The 27735-nt window shown below is 41.3% G+C and overlaps 1 protein-coding gene across 1 annotated transcript in view; it reads left to right on the plus strand.

Annotated features, from left to right (window-relative positions):
* SORCS3 (sortilin related VPS10 domain containing receptor 3) overlaps nt 1-27735 on the plus strand; it is a 584039-nt gene that overhangs the window by 287361 nt on the left and 268943 nt on the right. Inside the window, exon 4 of the mRNA XM_055299867.1 lies at nt 19140-19298. Coding sequence (XP_055155842.1) covers nt 19140-19298 — 159 coding nt within the window. The remainder of the gene's footprint in view (nt 1-19139; nt 19299-27735) is intronic.

A 27735-nucleotide genomic window follows, 5' to 3' on the forward strand; every position in this document is an offset into this window, starting at 1 on the left:
TCTCCTGTCCCATCAAATGTGTATTGAAATACTTAGGATGGATGAGCTTGCTCTGTAATAGTTTTCTCAGAATTAGTTAACTGATATTTCACTCAGGCATATCTGTTAACATCTGCAGTGTATAAGATATTGTGCTAAATGCTGGGGATAAGAATGATAAATCAGGGATAGTCAGTGTTCTCAGAGATGTCACAGTCTGCTAAGGACACAAACATACAGAGCAGTGAATGGCACTAAGCATCCTAGCTGGATAATAGCAATAGGACATTGGACCCAGGAAGATCCAGAGTTGGGAAAGTGACAGAGACTAAAATTCTACTGTGTTCTAGTAGCTTTCTATATTGGGTTCTCTAGGAGTATCTATCATAACGGAAGACTGGGAATCTTGGGGAATCTTAGCTCTTTGATCAAATGGGACGGGCAACGTTGCCCTTAAAAATGTCCAGTCTGAGAGAAAAAAAGGCAGATCCAATATTTAAGTAACTGATAAGGGATTTGGTCACTAAGAAGCAAAAACAAAAAACTGTTAAGAAAACTCATGTTGCCAAGAGGGAATCTCAAAAGGGACTCTGGGGATTTGTGTCACTCCCAAAAAATATGGTGGTCTTATTATTAAAAGCTTAGAGGAGATGTGGTTCACTTCATTGCCTGGAGTTTTGAAGGCTATGTGTCCCATTTTTCATTATCCAATAATAAATATCATAGTGAAAGTCACCTTTAACACTTAAATATTGCTTGGATTTTATGAGATTGAATTGAATGGACTGCCATGGTATTAAAAAGCCGTATGGGTGAGGTACTTTTATCACACATGCTTCATAAAGCTGTATAAAGCAAGAGCCTGTATACCATCCTTTAAAATGAGAACATTCAAGCATGGCATTTAGGCATGAGGGGCCTCTGCTTGTGGATTAAACCTGTTGGTAATGTTAATTTTTAAGAAATAAGAAGAGGAGGCTTGAGGCAATTAGAATAGGATTTGTTGTTGGGAAGGGTAATCCACCTGGAACTATCACTTTCATCAGGACATGTGGACTCTTTACGGGCTGCAGCTGAGCTGGGATTTGGGCATCGCATGAGGCAAGCAGATCTGTAAAGTCACTAGCCGGTAGCTGGCTGTGGGGTTCGTACAGCTGTTTGGGCTATCCTGATGGTGGTCATCCATGGCTCCTGTTTAGACCAGTTGTATTATTATCATTTGCCATTCAGCAGAAGGGTTTACTCAGTCACTGTACAAGAGAGTTGGCAATTAGTTTGGTGCTTACTAGTATCTTTAGCTTGCTATTGTCATTCTAGTTTTTCTTGGCAAGCAAGGGAGAGGCAGAAGCTGACCAGTTCTGGCTACAACTCTCTTACTTTATTTTTTATTGTGGTATAATTCACATAATTTAAAAATAGTCATTTTAAGGGAACAGTTCAGTGGCATTTAGTCCATTAACAGCCTTGTACAACCACCACCTCTGTCTAGTTCCGGAACATTTTCATCACCCGAAAGAGGAAGCCCAAAACCATTAAGCGGTCACCTCTCCCAGCCCCTGGCAACCACCAATCTGATTTCTGTCTCTATGGATTTACCTGTTCTGGGCATTTCAGAGAGATGAAGTTGTAGATTATGCGACCTCCGTGCCTGGCTTCTTCCTCTTAGCATGTTTTCCATGTCCATCCAGATTGTAGGATGTATGTGTACGGCGTTCTTTTTTATGGCTGATTAATGTTCCATGTGTATGTTCCATAATCTGTTTATCCATTCATCTCTTGATGAATATTTGGGCTGTTTCCACATGTTTTGGCCCCACCTTATGAATAGTGCTACAAGAATGTACCTGTATCTGTTTGAGTATCTGTTTCCGATTCATTTGCATGTATATGTAGGGGTGGAATTTGAGTACATAAGTTGTACGAAATATTCCTTGCCTCCACCCTGCCACCTACTGGGGTTCTTCCGTGGGAAGATTGTACGCCTCCCCTCAATGGGAGGGGGCTTGTCCGTATGACTTGCTTTGGCCAATGAGTGTGATGAGAGCAGAGGTGATGAGAACCCTTTGTGAAGTGCAATCTTAGGAGCCATTTCGAGGCTCTGCTAGACTCGTTTCCTTATTTGAAAGTTCTGTAGGTGTGGCAAGGGCTGCTCCTTCAGGCATGTTCATGAATGCAGACCTCACGGGGCAGACCAGTAGGTCTTTTGAGCTTCCTCTATAAGATACTAAATTGGGCTGTGTAGGGGCATAAGTAGATGAGGGGAAATCTCTCTGCTATGAAAAATCGTACAGTTTTACTCTAATTTAAGCAGCTAGTTGTAAATTCTGTAAAGCACTATGAAGTGAAGAGGGCGGAACCCACAGAGCTTTTCTAGAAGACTTTTGGTGTGGCCTTAAATGACAGATCGGGTTTAGGTGTACTGAATGTAAAACAGAACATTCCAGGAAGAGGAATGGCCTCAGCAATGGCTTCAAGGTGGGGCAGTAGCATGCTTGAGGAGCAGTGAATTGCTCTTGAATCTTTTCAAGAGTATAGGCATTCTGGGGGCATGGGGTTGGAAAGTTCTGTTAGAACCAGTGAGTGAAGCACAATGACCTCCAGGCTAAAGAATTGATTATCTGTAATCTGCCACCAAATATGCCAAATATGGCACAGGACGGATGGCTGTCCCCCTGCTCCTTCCTTATGCTTTGAGGGTTGTATACCTCCTTCTACAACAGTGGCTATCGATCTTTACAGTTTTTTTTTTTTTTTTTTGCTTCACACATCTCAGCTGTGCAACCTGAGTGACCCCCCTCTCCTTCCACAAATAGATTGTGTGCTTTTGCCCCCTATCTAGGTTGAGAACATCTGTTCTCAAATGTCTTGGGGAGCAGGTGGGAAAGAAAGGCCCTGACATTTGCCAAATGCCAATATATGTCAGGAGGTTTCCAGACATTACTTCTCTCTCTCATCTTCCCCTCTAAGCCCACCATGGTGTTGAGGATGGGCATGATTCCATTACTTTTTTCCTCAGAGAAAAACTAAAGGTTTGCCTAATAAATGAGCTAATAAATGGAAATGGGGTGTGACTCTCACTCACTCTTGTGCCCCCCATGCCTATCTTAGAATCTGGTGCACAGAGTCTCTGTAAGTGAAAGTGGTGAACTGATTGGCTCCATGGCTAACTTACAAAACAAAAACAAAAACAAAACAAAAAAAAAAAAAAAAAACAAAACAAAACAGAAAAACCCCCAAACCAGGGTCTGTCTGATTCCAAATCTCAAGAGGATGAGATTTTGTAGGATGTTGTTTCCAGGACTCTTTTTACCTCACACACAGCGACGTAAATACTCCAGAGCTGTGTTGGATGTGGTCAGGAGCTAAGATGACACAGGTCTGGCTGAAGTAAGGAGGGAGGGACCCTGTGGGTTCCTGGAGAGAGTTGGCTTAGGCAAGGGTATGTTCCCTTTTATCTCTAGTTCTGTTCCTCTGGACAGACTGCTGGGTGCAGGGAAATCCATTGGCTGATCCTTTTCAAGTACATTGTCAAGGACGTTTTCTGGCCCTTTGCTGTGGGATTAGAGCTTTTTGAAAACCCTAGCTAGAAAAGGAGGGAAAAGTTGAAGAAAGCAAGGTGAAATGTAATTTCCTCTTTAATATAGACTGTCATTTAATCTAATATTATAGAAAATGATTAGATCTTAAAAACCTATAAATTACATTTGACAACTCTCTGGTGTGCCTCTGCTTTCCCTCTCGGCAATTATACCCTGCAACAGTGGGCTGAGGAGGAGACGAGCTCCTGAATGCAGTTTGTTTATTGGCTCTTAATGAGAAGCAATTAATCTAAATCACCATAGGGGTGGATCCTTTGCCGAGCTTTGGAATCGGAAGTGGCAGTTGGGCCTTTTGACAAATGTGCTGCTCTATCCTTAACCACAACAGAAAGTTGGTGAGAGGAGGGGTGGTGTTTTGTTTTCCTCCTCTGAGTGGTGAAGAAAGAAAACACACACACACACACACACACACACACACACACACACACAGGCTCCAGGCAGTCACAGGGGGAAGTAGAAGACTGCCACCATTGGGCACCTCCAGCTTTTAGCCACCGCCTCTCATCTCCTGCCTCTGCCCACCCTCCCTGACTGAGGCGGCTGGGGCTCCTCATTATGTTGTTCCCTGCAAGGCCTTCTGCTCCGTTTATTACTGTTATTGTAGCTTTCTCTTTCCTGCCTGCCTGGGGACCACCTGGCACAGGATGAGGGGTCATTATAGAGGGTACCTGCCTGGCCAAATTGCTACCTCTCCGCTCCCTCCCCTCCTGCTTCACATCGGGAAAGAGAGGAAGCATCACCAAACAATCAACAGAAACTCTTAAAAACCCCACAGGAAAAAAAAAATGCACACATAGACTGCTACAGTCTCTTTTGTTTGGGGATAAAAGGGTCAGATTTGCAGCCAGAGGGAAAACAAAAGGGAGAAGACCGTGGACTAGGGACCTTTACAGTAAATGCTTCTGTTTGATTGTTTTCTGCTTTTGTTCCTGTGCATTCTTTGTCATTCCCTTGCTGTGCGCTCTTGCTCACGTTTGCTGTGTGTTCTGCAAAGGACAGTCCTGCAAGGAGAGCGTTCAACTCAGGAGATAACATTCTGAGTTTGAGCCCCATTTTCCACTTGGTAACTAGCTGTGACCTCCAGCAGGTCACCTGGTGCTGACTGTGGTGGTTCCGTACCTGTAGAATGGTGTGGGACAGGCCGGATCGCCGCCTCCCAAAGATATCCTAACCCCCAGGATCTGAGAGTATGTTAGGTCACATGGCAAAGGGGGGATTAAAGTGTATATGGAATTATGGTGATGAACTACATCTTAAATTAGATCTTGGAAACCTATAAATGGCTGATGTTAAGTCAGCTGACATTAAAATAAGGAGAGTACTCTGGATTCTCCAGATGGATGGTTGTAATCACAGTTATCTTTCCAACTGGGGAAGAAGGAGGAAGCAGTCAGAGAGAAGTGATGGGAGAAAGACTGGTCTGGCCATGGCTGGCTTTGCTGATAAAAATCGGCCATGAGCCAAGGAATGTGAACAGCCAGGCTCTAGGGGCTAGAACAGGCCAGAAAACAGTTCCTCTCCCACAGCCTTCAGAAAAGAACTGAGCGTTGCTGACATCTTGGTTTCAGCCCAGCAAGACCCATTTTGGGGCTTCTGACATCTAAATTGTAAGATACAAAATTATATTGTTTCAGGCCACTAAGTTTGTGCTTATCTGTTCTCAGCACTAGGAATTGAATATTGTAGGCGATAGTCCCTGGCCTGGCTTCTTCAGGGAGGAGAGAAAGAGGATCAAGGAGAGACTGTCTGTTGAAGAACTTGGCAAATGATAAAATGCAATATACTCAGAGCCTGTGATAGGATTGCAGAGCAGGTGTCTTGAGCTGGGGACAGAAAGCACAGACCAAGGGCTTCAGGGGTATCCCAACTCCTTGCACGGTCTGGCTCCATTCTGTTTTCCTGGCAGCTGAGGGTCTACCCCTGGGAGGGTGGGATTGGTGCCCTCTTTCGCTTTCCTCAGGCAGGCTCCAGGGCTGGGTCCTTGGGAAGTTGCATTGTTCGTTGTTGATCCATCTAGCACTGAGCTGTATGTGAGCCCCTTCCTGCGCCCCCCCCCCCCAAGTGTGGGCAGTGACTGGGACGTGAGGAGTTGAGTTGGAACGTGTGTTCATGCGATCAACATTCTTCCTGGGTGGGGTGGTGCCCCCTGAGTGCAGTGAGCTTGCTGCTAGTACCAGTGATGCTTTTGACTGAGCAGCCTCTCCCAAAAGGATGTGGGTTATTTCCAAGCTTATTCACACCCCTGATTGTTTCCCTTGTGATAACTGAAGGGTCCTCTTATCTTACCCTTCCTAACTAAAATAATCTTTCCCAAATATCTAGGTTAGGTTCCTGAAAATTGCCTAAGTCAGGGGCTTCTTATATGAAGAATAAGATCCATAGGGAAAAATAAAAAAACAGAATGAGCAGGTAAATTTAGGAAAGCCCTTGTCCCTTTTTTTCCTCAATGTTCACTGAATTAAACACTAAAGATAGCACACTAAATAAATACTATATCAGTGACAATCTGTAATTCTTAAATTACTCATAATGGGTACTGTGCAATTAATTTCCATTTACCATTCCTTGTACCCTGGAATCTTTTCAGGATCTCCTTCCCACGCAGATTTAACAGGATGCTTATAAATTAGGGTTTGTTTTGTGGCAGATAGTATGCGTACTGGTGAGCATTTTTTTCCCTCTTCATATAGCCCCTGCCTTTCTGATTTTAGGATTTGAAGTAGTGACTTTTAACTCTGGGGCTCCACCTTGTTCCCAGACACGCGCAGTAGTGGCGTGGATGCTTGAAACAGCAAACACCTTGGAGGATCTTGATGCAACTGGTTTGATATTTATCAAAACCTCTCCCAAAGCACTTGGTCATTATCTGTGCCTGTGACAACAGTGTGCCAAATCCCATGCCTTGTCCCCACCTAAGCCACGTCTCTACACACTCCGTCTGATGGCAGGAGTCCACGGCTGGGCTTGCATTTTTCTTTAGTGGTCCTAACATGGCCAAAGACAAGACAAATAAAAGCCCCTCCACCATACAAAAACAAAACATTAAAAATAATTCAACCCAAGTAATGAAAATTATTTCTAACCCAAATCCTATAGACTTCAGTTTTATTATTATTCCTTTTAAATTGTGAAACTTCTTTTTCCTTCTCTCCCTGGGGTGGACTTACTTTCTTAAAATATTAGAAATAAACACCTGCTGAAAAATTATATGGCTGTTGCTTTGTTAAATTTATATTTCCAAAAAAGAGGTACTGTAGTTAGCAGAGGGACTGCTGCTTACTGAGTGACTGAGTGACAATACTGTAGGTGGTGCTGGTAATGCTCGGGCCACCAGCAGTGCTTCTGGTAAAGGTTTGCTAACTATTTTTATTCAGGTGGAGCAAGCTTCTCTGTCAGGGCACTGGTAAGCCACAAATACAATGCACTGAATAGTTGGCCAAGCAAACTCAGAAACCCTGAGTGATGTTCACTCAGCCACGCATCAGATGTTTACTGGTCATGTGCTTTACTGAGCCCAGCAGAGAAAACTGGAGTGTGGTATGAATGGAGCTCTCTGCCTTTTAGGAACTGAACACCAACGTGGTCAAGTGAGATGAATACAAGTGAAACAAAATATAACTAACATTTTTAAATATATAAAAATAGTTAGAAATTTTTAGACACTTTATTTTAAAGATTTATTTCTTTCTGAGAAAGAGAGAAAAGAGATAGAGCAAGCACACAAGCAGGAGGGGAAGAGGAAGAGTGATTCTCAAGCAGACTCCATGCTGAGCTCAGAGCCTGACTTAGGGCTCAATCTCACGACACTGAGAACAGGACCTGAGCTGAAACCAAGTGTCGGACGCTTAACCGACTGTGCCACCCAAGTGCCTTGATATTTCCAATATTTTAAAAATAAAACCATCGTTCAGTGTGATAATACATTTGCCAGTGGAGCTCATGGAAAGCAGAACTTGTTCTGCTGGTGTATTCAGGAGGCTTCCTGAAAGGCAAGGCATGAAAATGGGCCTTGAAGAAAATGATGAGCAGGGAGGATGCTGGGCTTTCCAGGCTTGACAGTAGCATTAGCAAAGGTAGGGAATGTGAGGGTAAAGCATAGTGATTTGAACAAAAGTTTTTGGGGAACGCTTGCTACTAGAGCACATGATTGCATTGTAGTGGTCAAGCCTGAGAGCAACATGGGAACCCAATTGTAAAGTGTCTGAGGTGCCAGGCTTGCTTTTCATGACATGTAAGGGATACGGACGGGAGTCTCTTCTAGAGAGGAAACGCTGTTTTCAGAGCTGGACTGAGGGAGACCCATCCTGCAGTGCAAGGTGGGCTGGGTAGTTTAAAGCGTGGAGAGCAGATGGGCACGGAGATTCCTGCTCCAGAGGGCAGGGCAGGAATACCAGTCCTGAGTTGGCAGGTGCTCTTACTGCTCTCTCCATTGACATCCCCTCCATATCCTGCCCTCACCCCACACTTCTCCTGTGCTCAGAGCAGTGCTCCCCATGTGCACAGGCACTTGCCCATCTTCCCAGTTTTTCCAAGGGCAGGTAGTGGGTAGCATAATCCTGTTGAGATTCTTGACAGGGCTAATGGGGAAGTGTGTGTGTGTGTGTGTGTGTGCGTGTGTGTACGTGCACATGCATGAAGAGCGAGGGGAAAAACATTATTATGAAGGTAATATAGCTCATTGCAGAATACTTGAGGAAAATAGAGAAGTATAAAGAAAAAATGAAAATTACTTATGATCTTACCACACAGTAGAAACTACCAACATGTAGTGAATTTTTCCTTCAAGTTGTTTATCTATGCATAAATATAGGCATGAGATATAAAGAACTTTGAACAAAATTAAGATTATGCCATGTTTTCAGACTGCTTTTATACACACTGCTTAAGCATCTGATTATTTTTCACATGTCATAAAACTATTTGAATTCATACTGAATGGGTGCATAGTATTCCATGGAATGGGTTTGGCCTATTTTATTTAATCATTCTATCAGATATTTGTGTCGTTTCCAGTTTTTTATTATTATAAATAACCCTGAGATGATCATATAGGTGCATTAGCCTTTTATTGGGTCCCTGATGGTTTCCTTGGACAGATTCCTAGAAGAGAAATGACAGGATCAAAGGTATGAATATTTATAAGAGTCTGGTTCCATGTTGCTACTTAGCTTTCCAGAACAATCATGCCAACTTCTGCTCGCATCCACACCAATTGTCTGCCTCCTTCACTCCACTGCCTTTGCCATGGTCACCGGTATCCTCTAGGTTGCTGGATTCACTGGTCAGTTCTCAGCACTCATCCTACTTAACTGTCAGCTGCATTTGCCACAGTTGAATACTCTCTTCGCTGATAGGCTTTCATTCCTTGGGTTCCAGGTTTCAAGGACACTGTACTCTGGGTTTTCCTTCCCGTCTCACACTCCTTTTCTAGTGCCTCCTTATGTCTTTGTTCCTTCAACAGAGCACAAGAGCTCTGTTTTCTGTCTGCTGTCTTGTTGGTCTCTAGATTCACATCTCTAACTGCTATTCAAACACTGATGCCGCCTAAATTCTTATCTGCAGGCCAGCCCACTCTGAAAATAAGCCTTGTTCTACCCATTGTCCATTTAAGGTCCTTTTTGCATGTCTATGAGGCATCTTAAACCTAGCCTTTCCACAGCCCTGTTTCTTCTTTCCAAAGCCCCCAGCCTGCCCTTTCACAGGCTTCCCTATCTCCTAAATGCTCACTTTGTCTTTTTTTTCCCAGCTGTTAAGGCCCAAACCCTATCAGATAATAGGAGTTATTTCCAACTTTTGATGATGATAAGCAGCATCGAGATGAACGTACAAGGTAGAAAACTTTGTAATGGGTCTCTTCACTTTCTCTTACAGCCTACATCTCATCTGTGAACAGAATCTTTTGACTTTTCCTTTAAAAATATAACCAGAGGAACACCCGGGTGGCTCAGTCAGTTAAGCCTCCGTGTTTGGCTCAGGTTATGATCCCAGAGTCCTGAGATCAAGCCCCATGTCAGGCTCCCTGCTCAAGGAGGAGCCTGCTTCTCCCTTTCCCTCTGCTCCTCCCCACTCCGTGCTTGTGCTCTCTTTCTTGCTCTGCTCTGTCTCTCTCAAATAAATGAATCTCTAAAAAATAACCAGAGATGGAGACAGAGCATCTCAGTACATCAGCACTCACCTTAGCCCAGGCCAACAGCCTCTCCCTCTGGGTCATTACAGTGGCTTCCACCTAGACTCCAATGCTGTCCTTGCTACCCCTGCCTCCTGCAATGCTCTATGCAGTCAGAGTGGCAGCCTGAGTGAAAGGATCAAGAGACAAACCATGGCCTGTCAGTGCTTTACTCAGAGCCCACCAGTGCTTTCCACATCACTTAGGATAAAGCCAGGGTGCTTCTGTCACCTACAGACCCTGTTTCTAACACCCTACCTTCTTCCCTCTGTTCTAGTTCGCTGGACTCCTCCATTGGTTTTCAAATGCCCTCTCCTTTCAATAAGCCTTTCCTCCCTGGCAAAACTGCAGACCTTCTTCAGCACTTCCTGTCTCTAATCCTGCTTTATTTTGCTCTGAAGGATTTAATTACTTTCTGATAAGCTGCATATTTTACTTATTTGTTAGCTTACTATCTATTCTTCCCCCAGTGGTGTGTATGCTCTCTGAGGGCAGGGATTCTCATTCGGTTTAATTATTGCTCTTATTCCTTATAATAGAGCTTGGCATAAAGACTCAGTTAATAATGGTTGGATAAAACACCACAAATGGTGTTTGTTTGATTAGTTTTAAATTTTCCTCAGCACACTGTTTTATGTCCTTTCATGTCTAATTGTATATTTTTGTTTTTGTGGGTTTTTTAAAAGATCTTATTCATTTATTTGAGAGAGAGAGCAAGAGAGCAAGAGAGAGCAAGCACCAGTGTGAGCAGGGAGGGACAGAGGGAGAGGGAGAAAGAATCTGAAGCAGACTCCACCCTGAGCTCGGAGCCCTTTGTGGGGCTCAATCCCACGACTGTGAGATCATGACCCGAGCTGAAACCAAGAGTTGTATGTCAACACCGTCACCCGGGCATCCCTACTTTTGCATTTTTTTTTTAATAGTGACAAAATGTACATAACATAAAATTGACCATCTTTTTTTTTAATTGACCATCTTAAATCATTTTTAAGAATATATTCAGTGACATACTTTTACATTGTTATGCAACCAGTCTCCAGATGCCTCTCATCTGGCAAAACTAAAAGTCTCTACCCATTAAGTAACTCTTCATTCTTCATTCCCCTAGCCACCAATCTTTCCACTCTCAGGCTCTATGAACTTTACTACTTTAGGTACCACATGGAAGTGGAATCATATACTATTTGTCTATTTGTGACAGGCTTGCTTCACTTAGCGTAATGTCCTTGCATTTCATGTATGTTGTAGTGCATGTCAGAATCACCTTTCTTCTTAAGGCTGAATGGTAGTTCATTGTGTATGTGCCACATTTTGTTCATCCATTCCTCCATCAGTGGACACTTGGGTTGCTTCTACCTTTTGGCTATTATGGAATAATACTTTTATGAACATGGGTGTATAAACATCTCTTTGAGACCCTGCCTTCAGTTCTTTGGGGTATATATCCAGAAGTAAAAACGCTGGTCCATATGAAATTCCACTTTTAATTTTTTGAGGAACCACCATACTGTTTTCTGTGGTAGCTGCACCATGTTACATTCTCACCAAAAATGCACAAGGGTTCCAATTTCTCTACATCCTCACCAATGCTTATTTTTTTCTGGTTTTAGTTTTTGTCTTTTTTTGATCATAGCCATCACAGTGGATGTGAGGTATGGTGTCTTATTTGTGTTTTTTATTTGCATTTCCCTAATAATTACTGATGATGAGCATGTTTTCATGTGCTTTTTGGCCAATTTTTATACATTTTTTTGGAAAATATTTATTCAAATTCTTTGCCCATTTTTGAATCCAGTTGTTTGTTTTATGTGGTTAGTTGTTTTTCTTTGTTTTTTCTCCCCGACTGGCTTCAGTGATTGTTGCTTTCTTGGTGAAACTTATGTTAAATTATGAAGGACAAGTAGAAGCATGCTTAATGCAATTGGTTGAGGTAGAAAGACAAGGAGTCTAATCTTGGCAAAGTGAGTGGCATGTATAAATGGTAGGTGAAAGAGACATGTATAAGCATAAATATGCATTGATGTGTATCTGTAAAATGTATATGTAGTTTACATATTTTTCTCAAAAGAGGACTTGTATGTATATGTATGTACGTACATATCATGTATGTATTTTGCAAGATTTCTCAACAATAATACTATTGACACTTTGTATTGGATAATTAATTGTTGTGGAGTTCTGTCCTGTATATTGTAATGTATTTAGCAACATCTCTGGTTTAAATCACAAGATTCCAGTAACTCCTTCCACTGCCCCCCTGTTGTGGCAATTAAAACGTGTCTATACATTGCTACATGTCCCCTGGGGGCAGTGTGTCCTCCACCCTTGCCCTAGTTGAGAGCCACTGATATAAGAGGAGGTGTTAGATGGATAGATGGATAGACAGATGGGTAGATGGATGGGGTGGTAGTGAATGCTGGTTTGTTGTTATATTGTGATTAAAAGCTTTATCTATAACAGGATCTATTTATGTATAAGTCAATACTCAACAGCATATCAATTATGTCAATTGGTTTGGGGGTCAACTTAAAGAACATCTTTCTTATATTCTTTGTGAGCTTGTATTGATATTATTGTTATTTCTTATTGAACACTAACTGTGCTAAGTGTCCCCCATTAAAACTCAATTATACAGTAAATTATAGTATTTCTCCTTTTCTATTCAGAGGGAGTCTAGTTGTATTCTGAGACTATTTTCAAAGCATTGAACTCCAATTTTTTCCTTTGCATTTCTAAGCAGAGTGAGAGACTGAGAAACCTTTAGCTTTCACCCATTTTGTAGATGGCACACAGAACAGAGAAATTATAATTGAATAAAATAGCATATTCATCAATGGTATTGTAAGACATGTCAAGCAACAGGAAACGGTGCATTGTGGAAAGATTTGTGGGGAGGATTCTGACCTCTTCAATATTAATTTTGACTGGTATAGATACAAGTAAACTTAAGTTTTTGAAAGCATAAGTTGGCTAAGCATGGCCCTGCCTAATTGCTGACTTCCTTGTGTGTCCTTTGCAATTTGCAAAACCCTATTATAATTAGGGCTGTTGTTATTCAACTTTCCGAGGAATTTCCTGCAAAAACATTACACACTTAAAAAAAAAAAGATATTCCAAATGTTGGTAAACTCTAAGGCTTGTCCATTTCTAATCCAAAATACAGACAATTCACATACAGTAAACAAGGGAAATTGGTAAAGACTGATTGTATGAAGTTCTTACCCCTCGGGCAGTGATGTGTTTAATTCCTTCAAGAGCTGGGACCTTCCTTTGAAGAGAGGAAAGTGGTTATTCAAAGCCACAAACAAACTTCGAAAATTCACAATTGCCTATTGATGGGTGTTCATTGTGGCAGTGTTGATATATGCTAATAGAATGTGTTTTTCTTAAATATTATAAGCAATGTAAAATGCATGTAAAATATTTTTTTTCTCTTTTACTCTTTCATGGTTTTTCTAATTGTGGTGAAAAAAGAAAACAACATCTAATAGGAGATGTCCTCTCATCAAACTCTTCAAATTGTACAATACAGTATCATTAACTATGAACAGCTCTCTAAGAACTTTACCATTTGCATGTCTGAAACTCTGTTCGCTGAACAGGAACTCCCCTTTCCCACCCCACCCCTCACCTATCCCTTTCTTTTTTTTTTATACTTTTTTTAATATAAATTTATTTTTTATTGGTGTCCAATTTGCCAACATATAGAATAACACCCAGTGCTCATCCCATCAAGTGCCGCCCTCAGTGCCCATCACCCAGTCACCCCCATCCCCCGCCCACCTCCCCTTCCACCACCCCTAGTTCGTTTCCCAGAGTTAGGAATCTTTATGTTCTGTCTCCCTTTCTGATATTTCCTACCCATTTCTTCTCCCTTCCCCTTTATTCCCTTTCACTATTTTTTATATTCCCCCAAATGAATGAGACCATATACTGTTTGTCCTTCTCCGATTGACTTACTTCACTCAGCATAATACCCTCCAGTTCCATCCACGTTGAAGCAAATGGTGGGTATTTGTCGTTTCTAATGGCTGAGTAATATTCCATTGTACACATAAACCACATCTTCTTTATCCATTCATCTTTCGATGGACACCGAGGCTCCTTCCACAGTTTGGCTATTGTGTTTATAGCAGCAATGTCCACAATCACCTATCCCTTTCATTTTGATCCACAAAGCTCAGGAATGATGGGAGCCAAAAGGGAGGTATATAATCCCCGAATTGCTTCAGTTTGTCTTCAGCCTGCTTGGCATTGCTTCTGACTTCAGTTGTTCTCTTACTCACTCTTATTTAGTACTTATGGGCCTTTGCTAAACTTTTTGAATCATTACCTCATTTAATCCTCTCAACAGCATTGTGAGTTAGATACAATGATTATCTCCTTTATTTTATTTTATTTATTTTTTATTTTATTTTATATTTTATTTTAGATGAGGTAACGGACTTGGAAAAATTGAGTAATACCCTCATGTTTACACAGAAAGTAGTTGACTGAGGATTTGAACTCAAGCCACCCACCCCCAGAGCCTATAGTATTAGTAACTCTCCTAAACCATATTTGAAATACCCTGTTCTCCTTCCAGTACACACATACATTCACTGCAGGTCTTATGTCAGGAAAAGCTGGATAAAGAAAGCGAAAAGAAAGCAAAAACAAAATAATGCAAAACCAAAATCTCCAGTGTAAACTCTTTCCCATTCATATTGTCAAAGTCACACAAATACAGAACCCACAGATATGTAAAGGAATTAATCACCATAGGCTTTATACTTATATACCTGTAATTAAAAATTAAGGCACAAGGGTTGTACATTTCTTTGTGTCAGTAGAAACCAACTGAAGCAGGAGAGCGAGGTTCTTGTCTCACCGAGTAAAAGAATGAATCTTGGGCAGCCCTGGGTGGCTCAGCGGTTTAGCACCACCTTCAGCCCAGGACGTGATCTTGGAGACCCGGGATCAAGTCCCACTTTGGGCTCCCTGCATGGAGCCTGCTTCTCCCTCTGCCTGTGTCTCTGTTTCTCTCTGTGTGTCTCTCATGAATAAATAAATAAATGAATCTTAAAAAAAAAAGAATGAATCTCACAGACAAAGGAGAGTAAAGCAATAGAGTTTTATTAAGCAAGGATAGAGAAAAAGCTCTCAAGAGTGAGAGTCCAGACAGAGTTGCCAACGGGGACCTCCATCACAGTCTTTTATTTAGAACTGACCAGGGAGCTTGTAGTCTTATCATTCTTGGGATGTCTTGGTTTGAGAAAGGACTTGTGATCTCATATTTAGTGGCTTCCTTTTAGGGACTGGTTATCCTTTGTTGGTCACAGGTGACTGTCATAAAAAAAAAAAAAAGACCCGCCTTCCTCCCTACACACACACACTTAAGGCAGGGTGGTCTGGTTTCTTCTCTTATCTTGGGTTTTTGAGATTTCTGTGAGCCTGATACTGTAGCCCCCTACCTCTCTCTCCCTAACTAGCCCCCGCCCCCTGTCCCTTACTCAAAACTATCACAGCTTCATAAGAATCATGTGCCTAGCTCATAAATTCAGTCCACAGGCATATTTAATTTGGGTACAGCTTTTTAAAATATTTTATTTATTTATTCATAAGAGACACACAGAGAGAGGCAGAGACATAGGCAGAGGGAGAAGCAGGCTCCTGCAAGGAGCCCAGTGTGGGACTCGATCCCGGATTCCGGGATCAGGACCTGAGCCAAAGGCAGACGCTCAACCGCTGAGCCACCCAGGCATCCCTTGAGTACAGTTTTTTTTTTTTTTTAATAATTTCAAATATTTTCAGGGAAGGTGTGCACCCTTCATGTTGGCAAATTGCACACCACTCCTTGTCTTTTCTTTTTGGCTTCATTCGCTTATTTACCTGCTTTGCCCCCTTAAGCATTTGTGTTTGAAATCCCTGTGTCATAGTAAAATGTTGGGTGGATATAGGATGATTTTCTTTACATATGTTGTATATTAATATACAAATCCTATATTTTACCTTGAGACAACTTCTGGTGAGACATTTGCTCTTGTATTATATTTATGTTAATATTATGCTCCCCTCTTTTTCTTTCTTTGTTTTTGCACTAACATTTTATTTCCTCTTTGGATTCCTATTTATTTAATTCTTCATGGTCTCTAGGCAGGAGATAGATATGAATCAGACAAGGAAAGGGGCTTTCTTGAAGTTACCTTTTTTTTGGTGGATCTCTTAGAGATGCTTAAGAAAAGGACAAAGACTTGCTTCTCCAACTCCTACTTGTCCTTTGGTAAAAATAGTAAAGTACTGTGATTTCAAGGTCCAGGAAAGTGGTGGCATTTCAGCTGCTCAGAGGAGGAAGTAGGCAAGTTGCTCTTCTCCTCTGAGTCTTGGTTTTCTTATCTATAAAACACTAACGATCCTAATGATATTCGGTTCACCAAGTAACCTGTGTGAGATTTCGATAAAGTATCTGGTGATGTGCCCAGCACAGATTCGAAATCCAGGACATACAGATTTCTGTTTCCCTTCATTTCATTCTTCTCAGAAACTGGGATTGAATACAGACACTGCCAGTGATACCAAAGTATATAAAGGATTTTTGATGAGCATGTCAGAGAAAGGTTGCAATAAAAATGTGCTCTTGCCAACAAAAGCTCTCTAAAACCACCAAGCAGCGTCAATATGCCTTATATATGAATTCATTAATGTATGTGTGCGTGCCCATATATGCAGCATCGGCATGTGTGTGAATGAGTATGTGCACACATACATGCAGCATTTGTGTGTGGATTAATGTGTGTGTGTGTGTGCAGGTATGTGCATGCATGCATACACCCAGAAGGAAGCTGCGGGGGGGAAGAGACTACATTGCACTAGATATTTGATGGTAACCCTTATTCAGGATATAGTAACTCATGGTATATAAAATAAAGTTCATTTATGATGTTGGTCTTATCTTCTAATTAAAATCATAGGCATGAAGCTTCTTTATACCTGCATAAAATAAGCAGTTTAATTTCTCTGCACCAAGGGAAAAATGATTTCATTGCCTGTTATGTAGCCCATCAGCACATGGTGGGAAGCAAGTCAGGGTGGTGATGAAAGCCTCATTCTTCCTCAGCATATTTTTCCTCTCAGACTTTGTGAGGAGCATAGATGCATCGTCTGAGGTATTCGCAAGGGCAGCAGGGGTGCTTTTATCTGCTGCCCCTACCCCTTTACTGTGCCAGGGAAGGTGAAGCTATTCTGTCTATAAAAAATCCATCTCAGAGCGTTTTCCCAAGATTATTCACCTATGAATGAAAAAAATATATTATACCGCATCCTTTCCTTAAAAATTTGCTGATAACTAGTAATAACTTATTTCGATGAAGCCAAAGCAAATATTTGAGAAAAAGAAAGTAAGCTTGTCTTGGAAGCTGAAACGAATAAAAGAGGGAAAGGACTGTGAATCTTTGCAGTTAAAGGGATTGAATCTGTTTTAAAACTTACTTTATAATAGTAATATACACTATGGGTAACATTTTAAAAATCCTGCTACTTAATAATTTTTATTTTATAAGGTATGGGAATGGTTTTCAGCCTTATTTCGTACTTTGGGTCTTGGGATTCAGACCATGTGTAGAAGTAGCCCTAACAATGAGTGGCAGTGTAGCCAAAGGCAGGGAAAACTCTGAGAGGAAATAAACTTATTTGCTCATTCAGTCACTCAGCAAACAGGAGGAACTCAAAGAAGCTAGGTCTAGGTGGATAATAAAGGTCAAAAGGGCTGTGGTTCTGATGAAGCCAGAGACAAAAGCAGGGGGCAGAGTTTGCTAGGCCGTTTTAAGGATTTTAGAATATAGGAAGATCACTGATAAGCCATTGAATGGTTTTAAGTAGGGGGATGTCAGAATCAGATTTGTATTATGAGACAATTGTTCTGGCCACCTTGTGACAAAATGAATTGGGGGACAGGGCAAAAGGTGACAGCACTGAGATTGGCTAGGAGTATTTTATAGTAATCCAGTATAGAGATTATGATGTTTTGGACTATGGCAGTTACAATGGGCAGGGAGAGAATGGATCTGATTTTAGAGCTAATTAATAGATAAAATATATGGATCTCAAAGACTAATTTTCAGAGGTGATTGGAAAACAGAGTCAAGGGTGAATCTCAGGTTTTGGGCTTTATATTGAATCATTAATAGAAACAAGAACTGAGCCAGGCAGGACATTGTGGGAGGGGGATAGGCTTGGGATGAGGTACATTGTGGTGCATGGTGATTTTGAGGTGTTTGTGAACATGTGGACATCCAAATAGAAGAATCTGTCAGGAAGCTGAGTCTGAGATTGAGAGGAGACCTCAGGTCTACACTGAAGTTTTGAGTTATTCCCAGAATGATGGTAATAGTAAAACCAATCAATCAGTCAATCAATCAATCTTGGAAGAAGTCCCTGAGGAACAGTACATTGAATAAAAAGAAAGGAGGATCTATATTGAAGGTTTAGCAATGGTCACATTATATGGAGATAAGAGAAAGTTGAGTATTCAAAACAGATGAAAAGGGTAACAAGATAAGCATGATATTATGGAAGCCCCTGGTAGAGAATACTGCAGGAAGGATGGAATTGCCAGTGGTATCGGAGACTGTTAGGAGTTCAACTGTGAGAAAAGTCCGAGTGTTTAAGTGTCTATTGGATTAAATACTGCCTCAGTTATTGTTGTGGAATCTGAGGCCTCTAGAGTTAAGTAGGTTCCAAGGTGACCCATTATGAACAGAGACATTGAGTTTGAATCTGCTCCCTAGAATGCCAGAGCCTTTTTCCTACACCATTCTATCTATTTGGCTTGGGGATGAGGCACTTTCATGAGCAACCGTCTTTTCCCCAGGGCCCTTGGGTATGTAGGCTTTGGAAAGTATCTAGAACAAAGGGATCATTGAAAACACTTAAGTCAATTAAATAACTCAAACAATTCATTCAGAAAGAACAAAATACACAGTGGGATAAGAGGGGCATCCTTTTCATGACTAAAGGGCAACAAGAACAATGGTGTGATGAAAAGTGACCTGGAGAATTGAGAGAGGGGGCAGACAGAGGCCTGTGTAATGGTCTTAAGGTCAGGGGACAGAAGATCATAGGAATATACTCCCCCTACTTAAAAGATGGACATCAACAATGTAAGTACCTGTAAGATGGACATCGTAAAACAAAAGCCGCATTTGTATGCAGACCTAACCATGCATAATATTCCAGCTCTATTCAGCAATGAAGGACTAAATCAGGGGGGAAATGCCAATATTTTATATAGAGACCCACACGCCCCTTTCTGTGCTGTGATATACAAGTTCAGATGACTTTATATTTATGCTTTAATTTCTTCTATTTATTTTCTCATGCTAACTCCATCTGTATTTTCTTCCCTCTCCTTTCTCTAGATCATGCTTCTTAGTGATCCTGAAATGGAGAGCAGCATATTAATCAGCTCTGACGAGGGCGCCACCTATCAGAAATACCGTCTCACTTTCTACATCCAGAGCTTGCTCTTCCATCCCAGGCAGGAGGACTGGGTGCTGGCCTACAGTCTGGATCAGAAGGTGAACAAACACTGTTTTTTATTCACATCTTGTCACCCAGGTACCACCTGGTGGAAAGCACTTGTTTACTTAGTCTGAATTTTGGAGGGGATTCAACAATGTTTCATCGTTCCAACCAGTTTCATTTTGTTTGCAGCAACGAACTTTCCTTTCTGCTCTTTAGTTCAAAATATGCAGGCAGGTGTATTTCACTTTTGGCAGTACTGTTTATCATTTCATAGGCTTAAGATGGTTTCCTCTGTAATTTTACTCATTTGACCTTTAAAACCACCCTGTGAAGTAAGTAGGAAATGTGTATTCCTAGTAATTTTGTAGGGGTGGTAGTAAACAAAGGTGAGAAGGGCTAAGGTGTTTGTTCAATCCTGCCCAGCTAGTTGTTGGAAGAGCCAGAGCTCAAATGCATGTTGTCAGATTCTAAGTCTAGGGCACATTCCAGCATACCATGCCACATTGATTTGGTAAAATGTGAATATACCATTGTTTGTAGTTTAGCAAAGGAAGGGAAGTCCCAAACATATCCATTTTGTGGTTTTCTGAAAGTACATTCAAGATATAATGACCCAATAAGTCCTCTTTGAGCTCAAGATCCATTAATCCAGTTGTGTACTTGACCTTGTCTCTTCTATGTCTCAGAAGTCTCTTGATCCAGTGTATTCCAAAAAGTGAACTTCTGCTCTCCCTTCAACATAGCTGGTTCTAGTCCAGTGTTCACTAATCATATCCTTTAGGTTGCTTACAAAAGTCAGAACTTAGGAGGTATCCTTGTTCTTCACCTAGCATCTGTAACATATCATTCTGTCTCCATCTCTTAATTCCATGGACTTCTATTATCACCACCACTCAAGCATAGGATATATCTTTCATTTGAGCAATGACTGGAGCCTCTTCCAGTGTGTTTATACTATAACCTGAACAATCTATTTCCCAAATGTAGATCTTAGGATTTCTGCATCTTCTCCTTGCTCACCAAACACAGACCACAGTCCTCTGTAGGATCTGCTAGGACCTCCTTTGCTGGTCTCTCCTCTGTCTTGACGCACCATTACTACTTTCCCTTGAATGGCCCTCTTTCAGTTCATCCCCCCAGATGTCTCCCTGGCTCCATTTCCTGAGCCTGGACCCTTCTTCCCTGAAGTCAACTTTGTCACTGTCAGATCTCAGATCTAGCATTGCTTCTTCAGGATGTCTTTCCTAAACTCCCTGACAAAGTTAAGTGCTTTTCAGTGGTCTTTCCTGTAGTGCTGTCTACTTCCCTTTCAGAGGATAGGCCATAGTTGAAAGTTTATGTTGACTAATGTTATCTTTCAGTTATCTGTGTTCCTCATTGAACTGCAAGCTCCAGGAGGGCAGTACCAGGTCTTCTTTTACTCCTTGATGTAGCACCTGTGCTAGCACGGTACCTGGTACCTAATAGGTTCTCATTAAATATTTCTGAGATAAACAGATTAGTAGATGAATGCATGAATGCTATGGTAATGAGCCTTTTGGAGCCGATCAACTTATACTTAGAAAAGGGACTTTAGAATTATTCTTTGTATTTCCTTAGTATGATGTGTAGTCCTAAGGACAGTACTTGATGCCAAACTCTTGTGTAATAATGTGGAATTAATCAATGAAAGAAAACATATAGTTATAAGCTTGTCTTGCATAGAGATATCCACAGTTTAACCTTAATGGAAATAGCTTCTTTTCTTCTGTTCTCTCCTAAATCCTGAGATAGTTACTCCTCAGTATATATTTGAATATGTGATTTTCAGTATGTGGTGTGTGTGTGTATGTGTGTGTGTGTGTGAGAGAGAGAGGGGGGGGGGAGGGAGAGAGAGAGAGGGAGGGAGAGACATGTCAGCACCTTTAAACAATAATTTCAGCATAACCTTTATATCTCTCATTAATGGAGCCTCATGGTGGGTGCCAGGTGCTTAATGCAATCCCCTAAGGACAGCCACATGACATTTGCAGAGCAAAAGCCATTGCATATACATTTCTTTCATGGCATCAAGTGGATATTGTATGAAAGACTTAGCCAAATGTCATATAATCTGTGAGTTTAGATGCTTAGTATTGCTGGGAATTTTGAGGCTATATTGAAAAAAATAAATTTTTTGGCTGTCATTAAAGGTTGGATGGTAATTTATTTAGATGACACTCAGAAATGCTAAACTATGTTTTTACTTATATAGAGACAAGCTAGATTAGACATCTCATGCCAAGAGGTTAATAAACCAAACATAGTATGCTTTGAGTATATCTAGAAGAAGTTTCTTTTCCTCCATCTCCATAGCACTAAGAACATTTGGGGCATTGTGATCACGAAGTAGTCTTGTGGATATAACATATTTAAAATAGTTTCAGGCTTGGTGGATGCTTTTGTAAAAAGATTTTATTTATTTATTTGAGAGAGTGAGCAAGTAAGAGAGAGAGAGAAAACAGGAGGAGGAGCAGAGGGAGAGGGAGAAGCAGACACCCCACTAAGCAGGGAGCCCAACACAGGGCTCCATTCCGGAACTCTGGGATCATGACTTGAGCTGAAGGCAGATGCTTAACAACTGAGCCACTCAGGCGTCCCTTGGTGGCTGCTTTTTTACATAGTAAAAATATTTAAAAATGTGGCAGTGGGTGTTGATGGATTTTCCTAATCACACTGCACATTTCTGGATGTATTATTCCTTCAGTACTCTTTCTTGTTGACATCTTTTGCATAAAGTGGCTGAATGTTCTTCAGGCCCATAAAGTTTCTAACTGGTACCCTGCCATTCTTTTAAATAAATGGTGTGAGGAGGAGACGATGCCCCTGGCAACATTTGCAGAGCTGGCATAAAACACCTAGCCCTCATCATCCAGGGTGTACAAGACTTCTTTATTTTGGAATAATTTATTGGTTTAGAGTCAAGAAGAGAAATGCTATGCAGCAGCGGATGGAGATATAGGGGAGTTGAGATTGATATACAAATGTCTTATTTCCGACTGGAACCTTCTCTAATGTGCATGCATTGAGGCAGCTGGTTTCTTCTGGAGAAAATGAAAAGTGTTAGTAGGAAGGTAACTGCAGCATCAAAGAGAGATGTTTGTGGTGAGGAGTGAATCAATGTTTCTATTATTGTGCCTTTGATGAAATGCACTAGCAATTTCTTTAGAATTGGTAAGGCTATCTCGTTATGTTGTATGTATTACAAAAGACCTAATTGAATGATATTTTAAAGGGACAATATCCAATTGCTTTACCTTCCAAATTGTTACCTCAAAGCTGCAGGAGACTTGTCCGGAGATCTCACTCAGTAAAAGCACTGCTGCAGAATTAAGGAAATATCTTCTGGATAGAACAAAATGGTAGCTAGAAAATGAGACATGCACATAGTATTGTGTTACTCGAGATGCTGGATAGCAGGTTGTGAGTCAACTAGGAAATGTGGCTACCTGGAACTGGTCAAGGACAGATTGTGGGTGATCACCCAAGTGTCCCAACTTCCAAAAATGCAAAAGGGTGGGAAGGTAGGGAAAGATGCACCCTGCACTTGACCCTTTGGAGGGCTGTGGCTCTACAATTTTGGTGTATCACAATAGCACATAGCAAAGTCATTTCTGTTTCCTGTTCAGATTGACCTGGGCTTTTGACCAAGTCCTCCATTCTAGCCATCCTAGGAGCGTCCCAATTCCTGCTAATTCCTTTGCCAGCGTCTCTTCTGTCCTATAGATTCTCCTGGCACTTTGCATTTTAATATAAAAGAACTCAGTACTTACTAAAGACAAGAGATTCTTTCTTGGCTATATGAATCTGTGGAAATGCTTTATAAGAATCTTTGCAAAACAACCAGCAAAAGTGATAGGTTACAGTTAACCAAATTGGAATAATAAAAGAAAAGCTACTCCTTTCCTCTCCTTTCTGAATCAAAGCCCTAGAACGTCTTTGGAGGGCTGTGTATTTACCAGTTATTTAAGAGGCAGGATTCTCTTGTTTCCAGCAGGCTATGCCCTCACTGATGACTGAAAGTACGTTGTGATATTTTGGATTAGCTGGAGGGCTCAATAATATTATTCAAATGGAGATTTAAAAAAAAAAGACTTTGAGATAGGTTTTGAGGACATTGCAGTCCTCTAAATAGGTAGGTGTTTTTCTCATTGCTTAGAAAGCTGGATTTTTAAACATCCCTCATTTTGACAAGAGACTTGGTGGTGTGTTTGTTTGTTTGTTTTTTTAAGTGGGCACATGCTCATGTCTTCACAGATGCATATGTCCTGGCACAGGGGTCTTCCACAGGCGACAGAGCTGAAAACAGCTATTTTTCTGTGGGAGAGGTGGAGTTGCAAAATTCTATTATCATTTATCTTCTTGGCAAAATGAAACTTTAACAAATACAGCTGGCTTTGGAGATCAGAGATGAGGCACTCCATGGGATTTCAGACTCTGTTGTTTTTCAGACACTTCTGGGCTAGGCTGGCCTAGAATTAATAATTTCAACGTAAACACCACTTTCGGAAACACTAGCACACATAATGAAGGGCTGCTGTTGTAGTAGTTGGGGGTTGTGGAAGCTAGGTGTTTTTTGTTTTCGTTGTTGTTTTTCATCACTGGCTACCAGCTATGTTCAATAGTAGCTGACAGATTGACAAGCTGGTTAAGGAGCTGATGCAGTTCTGGGCATGGTCACTGGCAAAACAGAGTCCACAGCTGAAGAGGCGACGTTGGTTCCGTGCAGACTTTGCCGGTTGGACCCTAACTGGGGCTGCTGCATCCTGCATGAGCGGGACACTGGCAAATTAGAGTATCTGGAGTGTGGAGGGCCTGAAAATTCAAAGGAAGTTTAAACTCGTACTTGGGGAATGCTGTACAAAACACGCTGTTCCTTTCATTTGTATTCTCCTGTAAACCCTCAGATTAGAAATGTAATTGTATTCAGAGCTCCGGGATTAGCAGGTGATGACAACGTTCCACAGTAGCCATTGGCAGAAACTGGCTTTCTATCTCTCCACCTGGTGGGGATAAAGCTGCAGGGGATTAACGAGGGATGACCGTGGTTTTGAAGCATATCCTCCATGGAATGAGAGTCCTACCGAAGGGCACCTTCTATTTCGAGAAAAACATTGCAGTTTCACAAGGTCCCTTCCATACCTATAAAACCATTTCTGTGTCATTTAAGAGAAAGAAAATCCAGAGCCCCACTCACCTACATCACGCTGACTCCTCTTCAGGATAGCTTGGCAGTACAGTGGGGATGTGGGGATGTGCGATCTCCATCACCATAGAAACACTGGTTTCCATGAGGCCACTTGCATGTAGGTGAAAACAAGAACAGTGGACCAAGAATGGCCCTGTGTTTTATTAAGGAGGTGGAGCAACCTCTCTGTTATTCAGATATCACCATTAATCTCTCCGAGCTGAGTTCTGAATGACGAAACTAGTTGACCATACAGTATTAACTTGCATTTAATGAGGGTCAGGCAGGAAAAGTCTCCACCGATGGTACCTTTGCTCATGAGAACATTAGCTCAAAGGAACAACCTACAACAAAATTATGGATCTGGTGGGTTTTGTCTTCCCAAACCTTCTTTTCTGTATCATGTCTCGGCGTGTGTGCTCTGCCTTTACCTTCTAAGTGTCCCTTTTGGTAAGCTGACACATTTCTGCTAGGGAAATGGACATTGGCTAAAATAATTAATGGGAGATGTAGCGTATTTATGTATTATCTTGGGTACTCAGGGACATTTTCCCAACACTGTTTCCAAAGCAGTTATGCTCTCAGGGTAGAAACTCAGCCACAGTGTTTCGGGGAAGAAGTGAGTATAACTGCAGGTGGGAAGGAGGTGGAGAGCTTCACAGCCTTCTTGACCTTCTCCCACCCATTTCCTGTACAGAGTGACTGTGTCTTCACACATGCCCGGATCTTTTGTGTCCCCATTGCTGCCTAGTGTCCCTAACTCTGACTCTGCCTGATTCTGACCCTCCCTTTCCAGTTTTCCTGTGGGACTCAGGAATTCTTCTGCTTATCCCTTCCTTGACAAGCATCCCTAGACTTAGGACCCTGTCTACCAGACCTGACTATATCTTCTATGCTGCCTTCATTCTCTGCCTCCATTTTGACCCCTCACCCTGGTATGGCAGCACATGGCCTTTTAAAGTCTAAACCTTTTAACTCAAGGTATTGCATACCTAGAGGAAAGTGCACATCTCATGAGCTTAGTGAATGTTCATAAACTGAATTAACCTATGAGACTAGCACTCTGATTAAGGAGCACGTGACTGGCTTCCCAGGATCCTCTTGTGCAGTGTGCAGTCATTATCTTTCACCCCTAGGGGGGCTGCTATCAGTCAGGGTCATTTTTTTAAAAAATATTTATTTATTTTAGAAATGGGGGTAGGGAGAGCATGGTGGGGGGGGGCGAAGGGGCAGAGGAAGAGGGAGAGAGAGAAAATCCTCAAGCAGACTCCCCACTGGGCACAAAGCTTGATGTGGGGCTCAATTCCACAACTCTGTGATCATGACCTGAGCCAAAATCAAGAGCCTGGCCGTTTAACCGACTGAGCCCCCCCGGGCTCCCCTTTGTAGGTCTCCTGATACACATTGCCAAGATGTCTTTCAGGAAGGCAAACTCCTTTGCTTGACCATCAATATTATGTCAGACCATTGGTTTTTTCCTCAACTTTGCGCCAGTCAGGGTCATTTGTAATGACACGCAGCTGATTTCTGGCTAACCTGGTGATGGAATAGACAAAGATGAAGTCCTTAGAAGACAGCAGGTGAGGGATATGACAGAGAATGAGAATTTAAAAATATTAACTTTAGAGAATTGGATTAGGCCATAGGTCTAATTAATTCTGCCTCAAAAGCAATAATTCATTGATATTGAATAAGCCCAATTCATACAGAACATTCGTAAGAAAATTTTTTAAAAATTACCCTCTAAAATTAATTTCACAGGTGTCATTTCCCTTTTATATATAAAAAAAGATTTTATTTCTTTATTCATGAGAGACACACAGAGAGAGAGAGAGAGTGAGGCAGAGACACAGGCAGAGGGAGAAGCAGGCTCCATACAGGGAGACCCACGTGGGACCCGATCCCGGGTCTCCAGGATTCCGCCCTGGGCTGAAGGCGGCGCTAAACTGCTGAGCCACCGTGGCTGCCCTACAGGTTTCATTTTTAAAAATGTTTTCCTTTCTGTATCATAAGGAGGATACCTAGTGTCGGCAAAGTTGAGGGGCACCTGGGGAGCTCAGTTAGTTAAGTGTCTGATTCTTGATTTCAGCTCGGGTTATGACCTCAGAGTTTGGGGATCCAGCCCTGCATTGGGTTCCTTGCTCAGCTGGGAGTCTGCTGGAGATTCTCTCTTTCTGTGCACCCCCACCCGAAGACTTTCTCTCTCTCTCAAATAAATAAATATATCTTTTTTTTTTTTAATAAAAAGGCATATTGTATCCTCATAACTTTGATTCAGTGATTCAGTTACTCCAGTTCTGAGACTGTACCAAGAGAATAATACCAAATACCACAAAGCTTTAGGTATGATTATGTTAATCATAGTCATTCATAAAGGGAAAAACTGCATGGAAACTTACTGAATGTCTAACATTAAGAGACTTTAAATCAGGGGCAGCCCAGGTGGCTCAGTGGTTTGGCGCCTCCTTCATCCCAGGGCCTGATCCTGGAGACCCGGAACTTTTGTATCATGGTCCATACATTTGCCAGAATATTATGCACCCATCAAAATTGTGATTCTGATGACCATGTAGCAACATAGATACACCTTAGCTCCTGTTTAAGATATATATGTCCTATTATATACATGATATATATGAATCATATATATTATGATATATATATACACATATATACGATCATATATATGTATATACACATTCATGCATGAGACATGTTAAGTAAAGTTGTGCTATCTGAATACAGATATGCAAAAAATAAAATAAGGTAAAGGGAGGAAGAAAGGGAGCAAATAAGGGGGGAAGTAGAAAAATTTTAAAAGGATTGGGATTTGGAATATTCCCAAATATTTCCTGGATTCTCTTCAGATGATGGAATTATGTTTGTGCATTTTTTCCATCCCATTTGTTTTCTAAGTTTTCTGTTATTTCATTAGATTACTTTTATAATTGAAAAAATTCTGAAAAGTAATCTACTTATGTTCAGTCCTAGTAATTAGTGCTCTTAAAAAACTTTTTAGGTGTGAATAGGGTCACGTTGGGTAAAATTGGCTTAAATCATAATTTAAATACCTTTTCCAGAGGTAGTGTGGTGCAGAGGGAAATTTCCCTGAACTAATAGTACATTGAGTCTAAGATTTCTCTTTCCTTAAGCTTTGCTTTTCACTCTGGTCCCTTTTAAACTGTGAAAGTCTAGAAATTATGTTTGTTTCTCCTAACAAAAAGTGTACTCTTGTTGGATATAACCTCAATCTATATTATTTACAACTCAGTGATAGATATAGG

The sequence above is a fragment of the Nyctereutes procyonoides genome, unplaced genomic scaffold (assembly GCF_905146905.1).
Source record: "Nyctereutes procyonoides isolate TBG_1078 unplaced genomic scaffold, NYPRO_anot_genome, whole genome shotgun sequence".
In the NCBI taxonomy this organism is placed as follows: domain Eukaryota; kingdom Metazoa; phylum Chordata; class Mammalia; order Carnivora; family Canidae; genus Nyctereutes; species Nyctereutes procyonoides.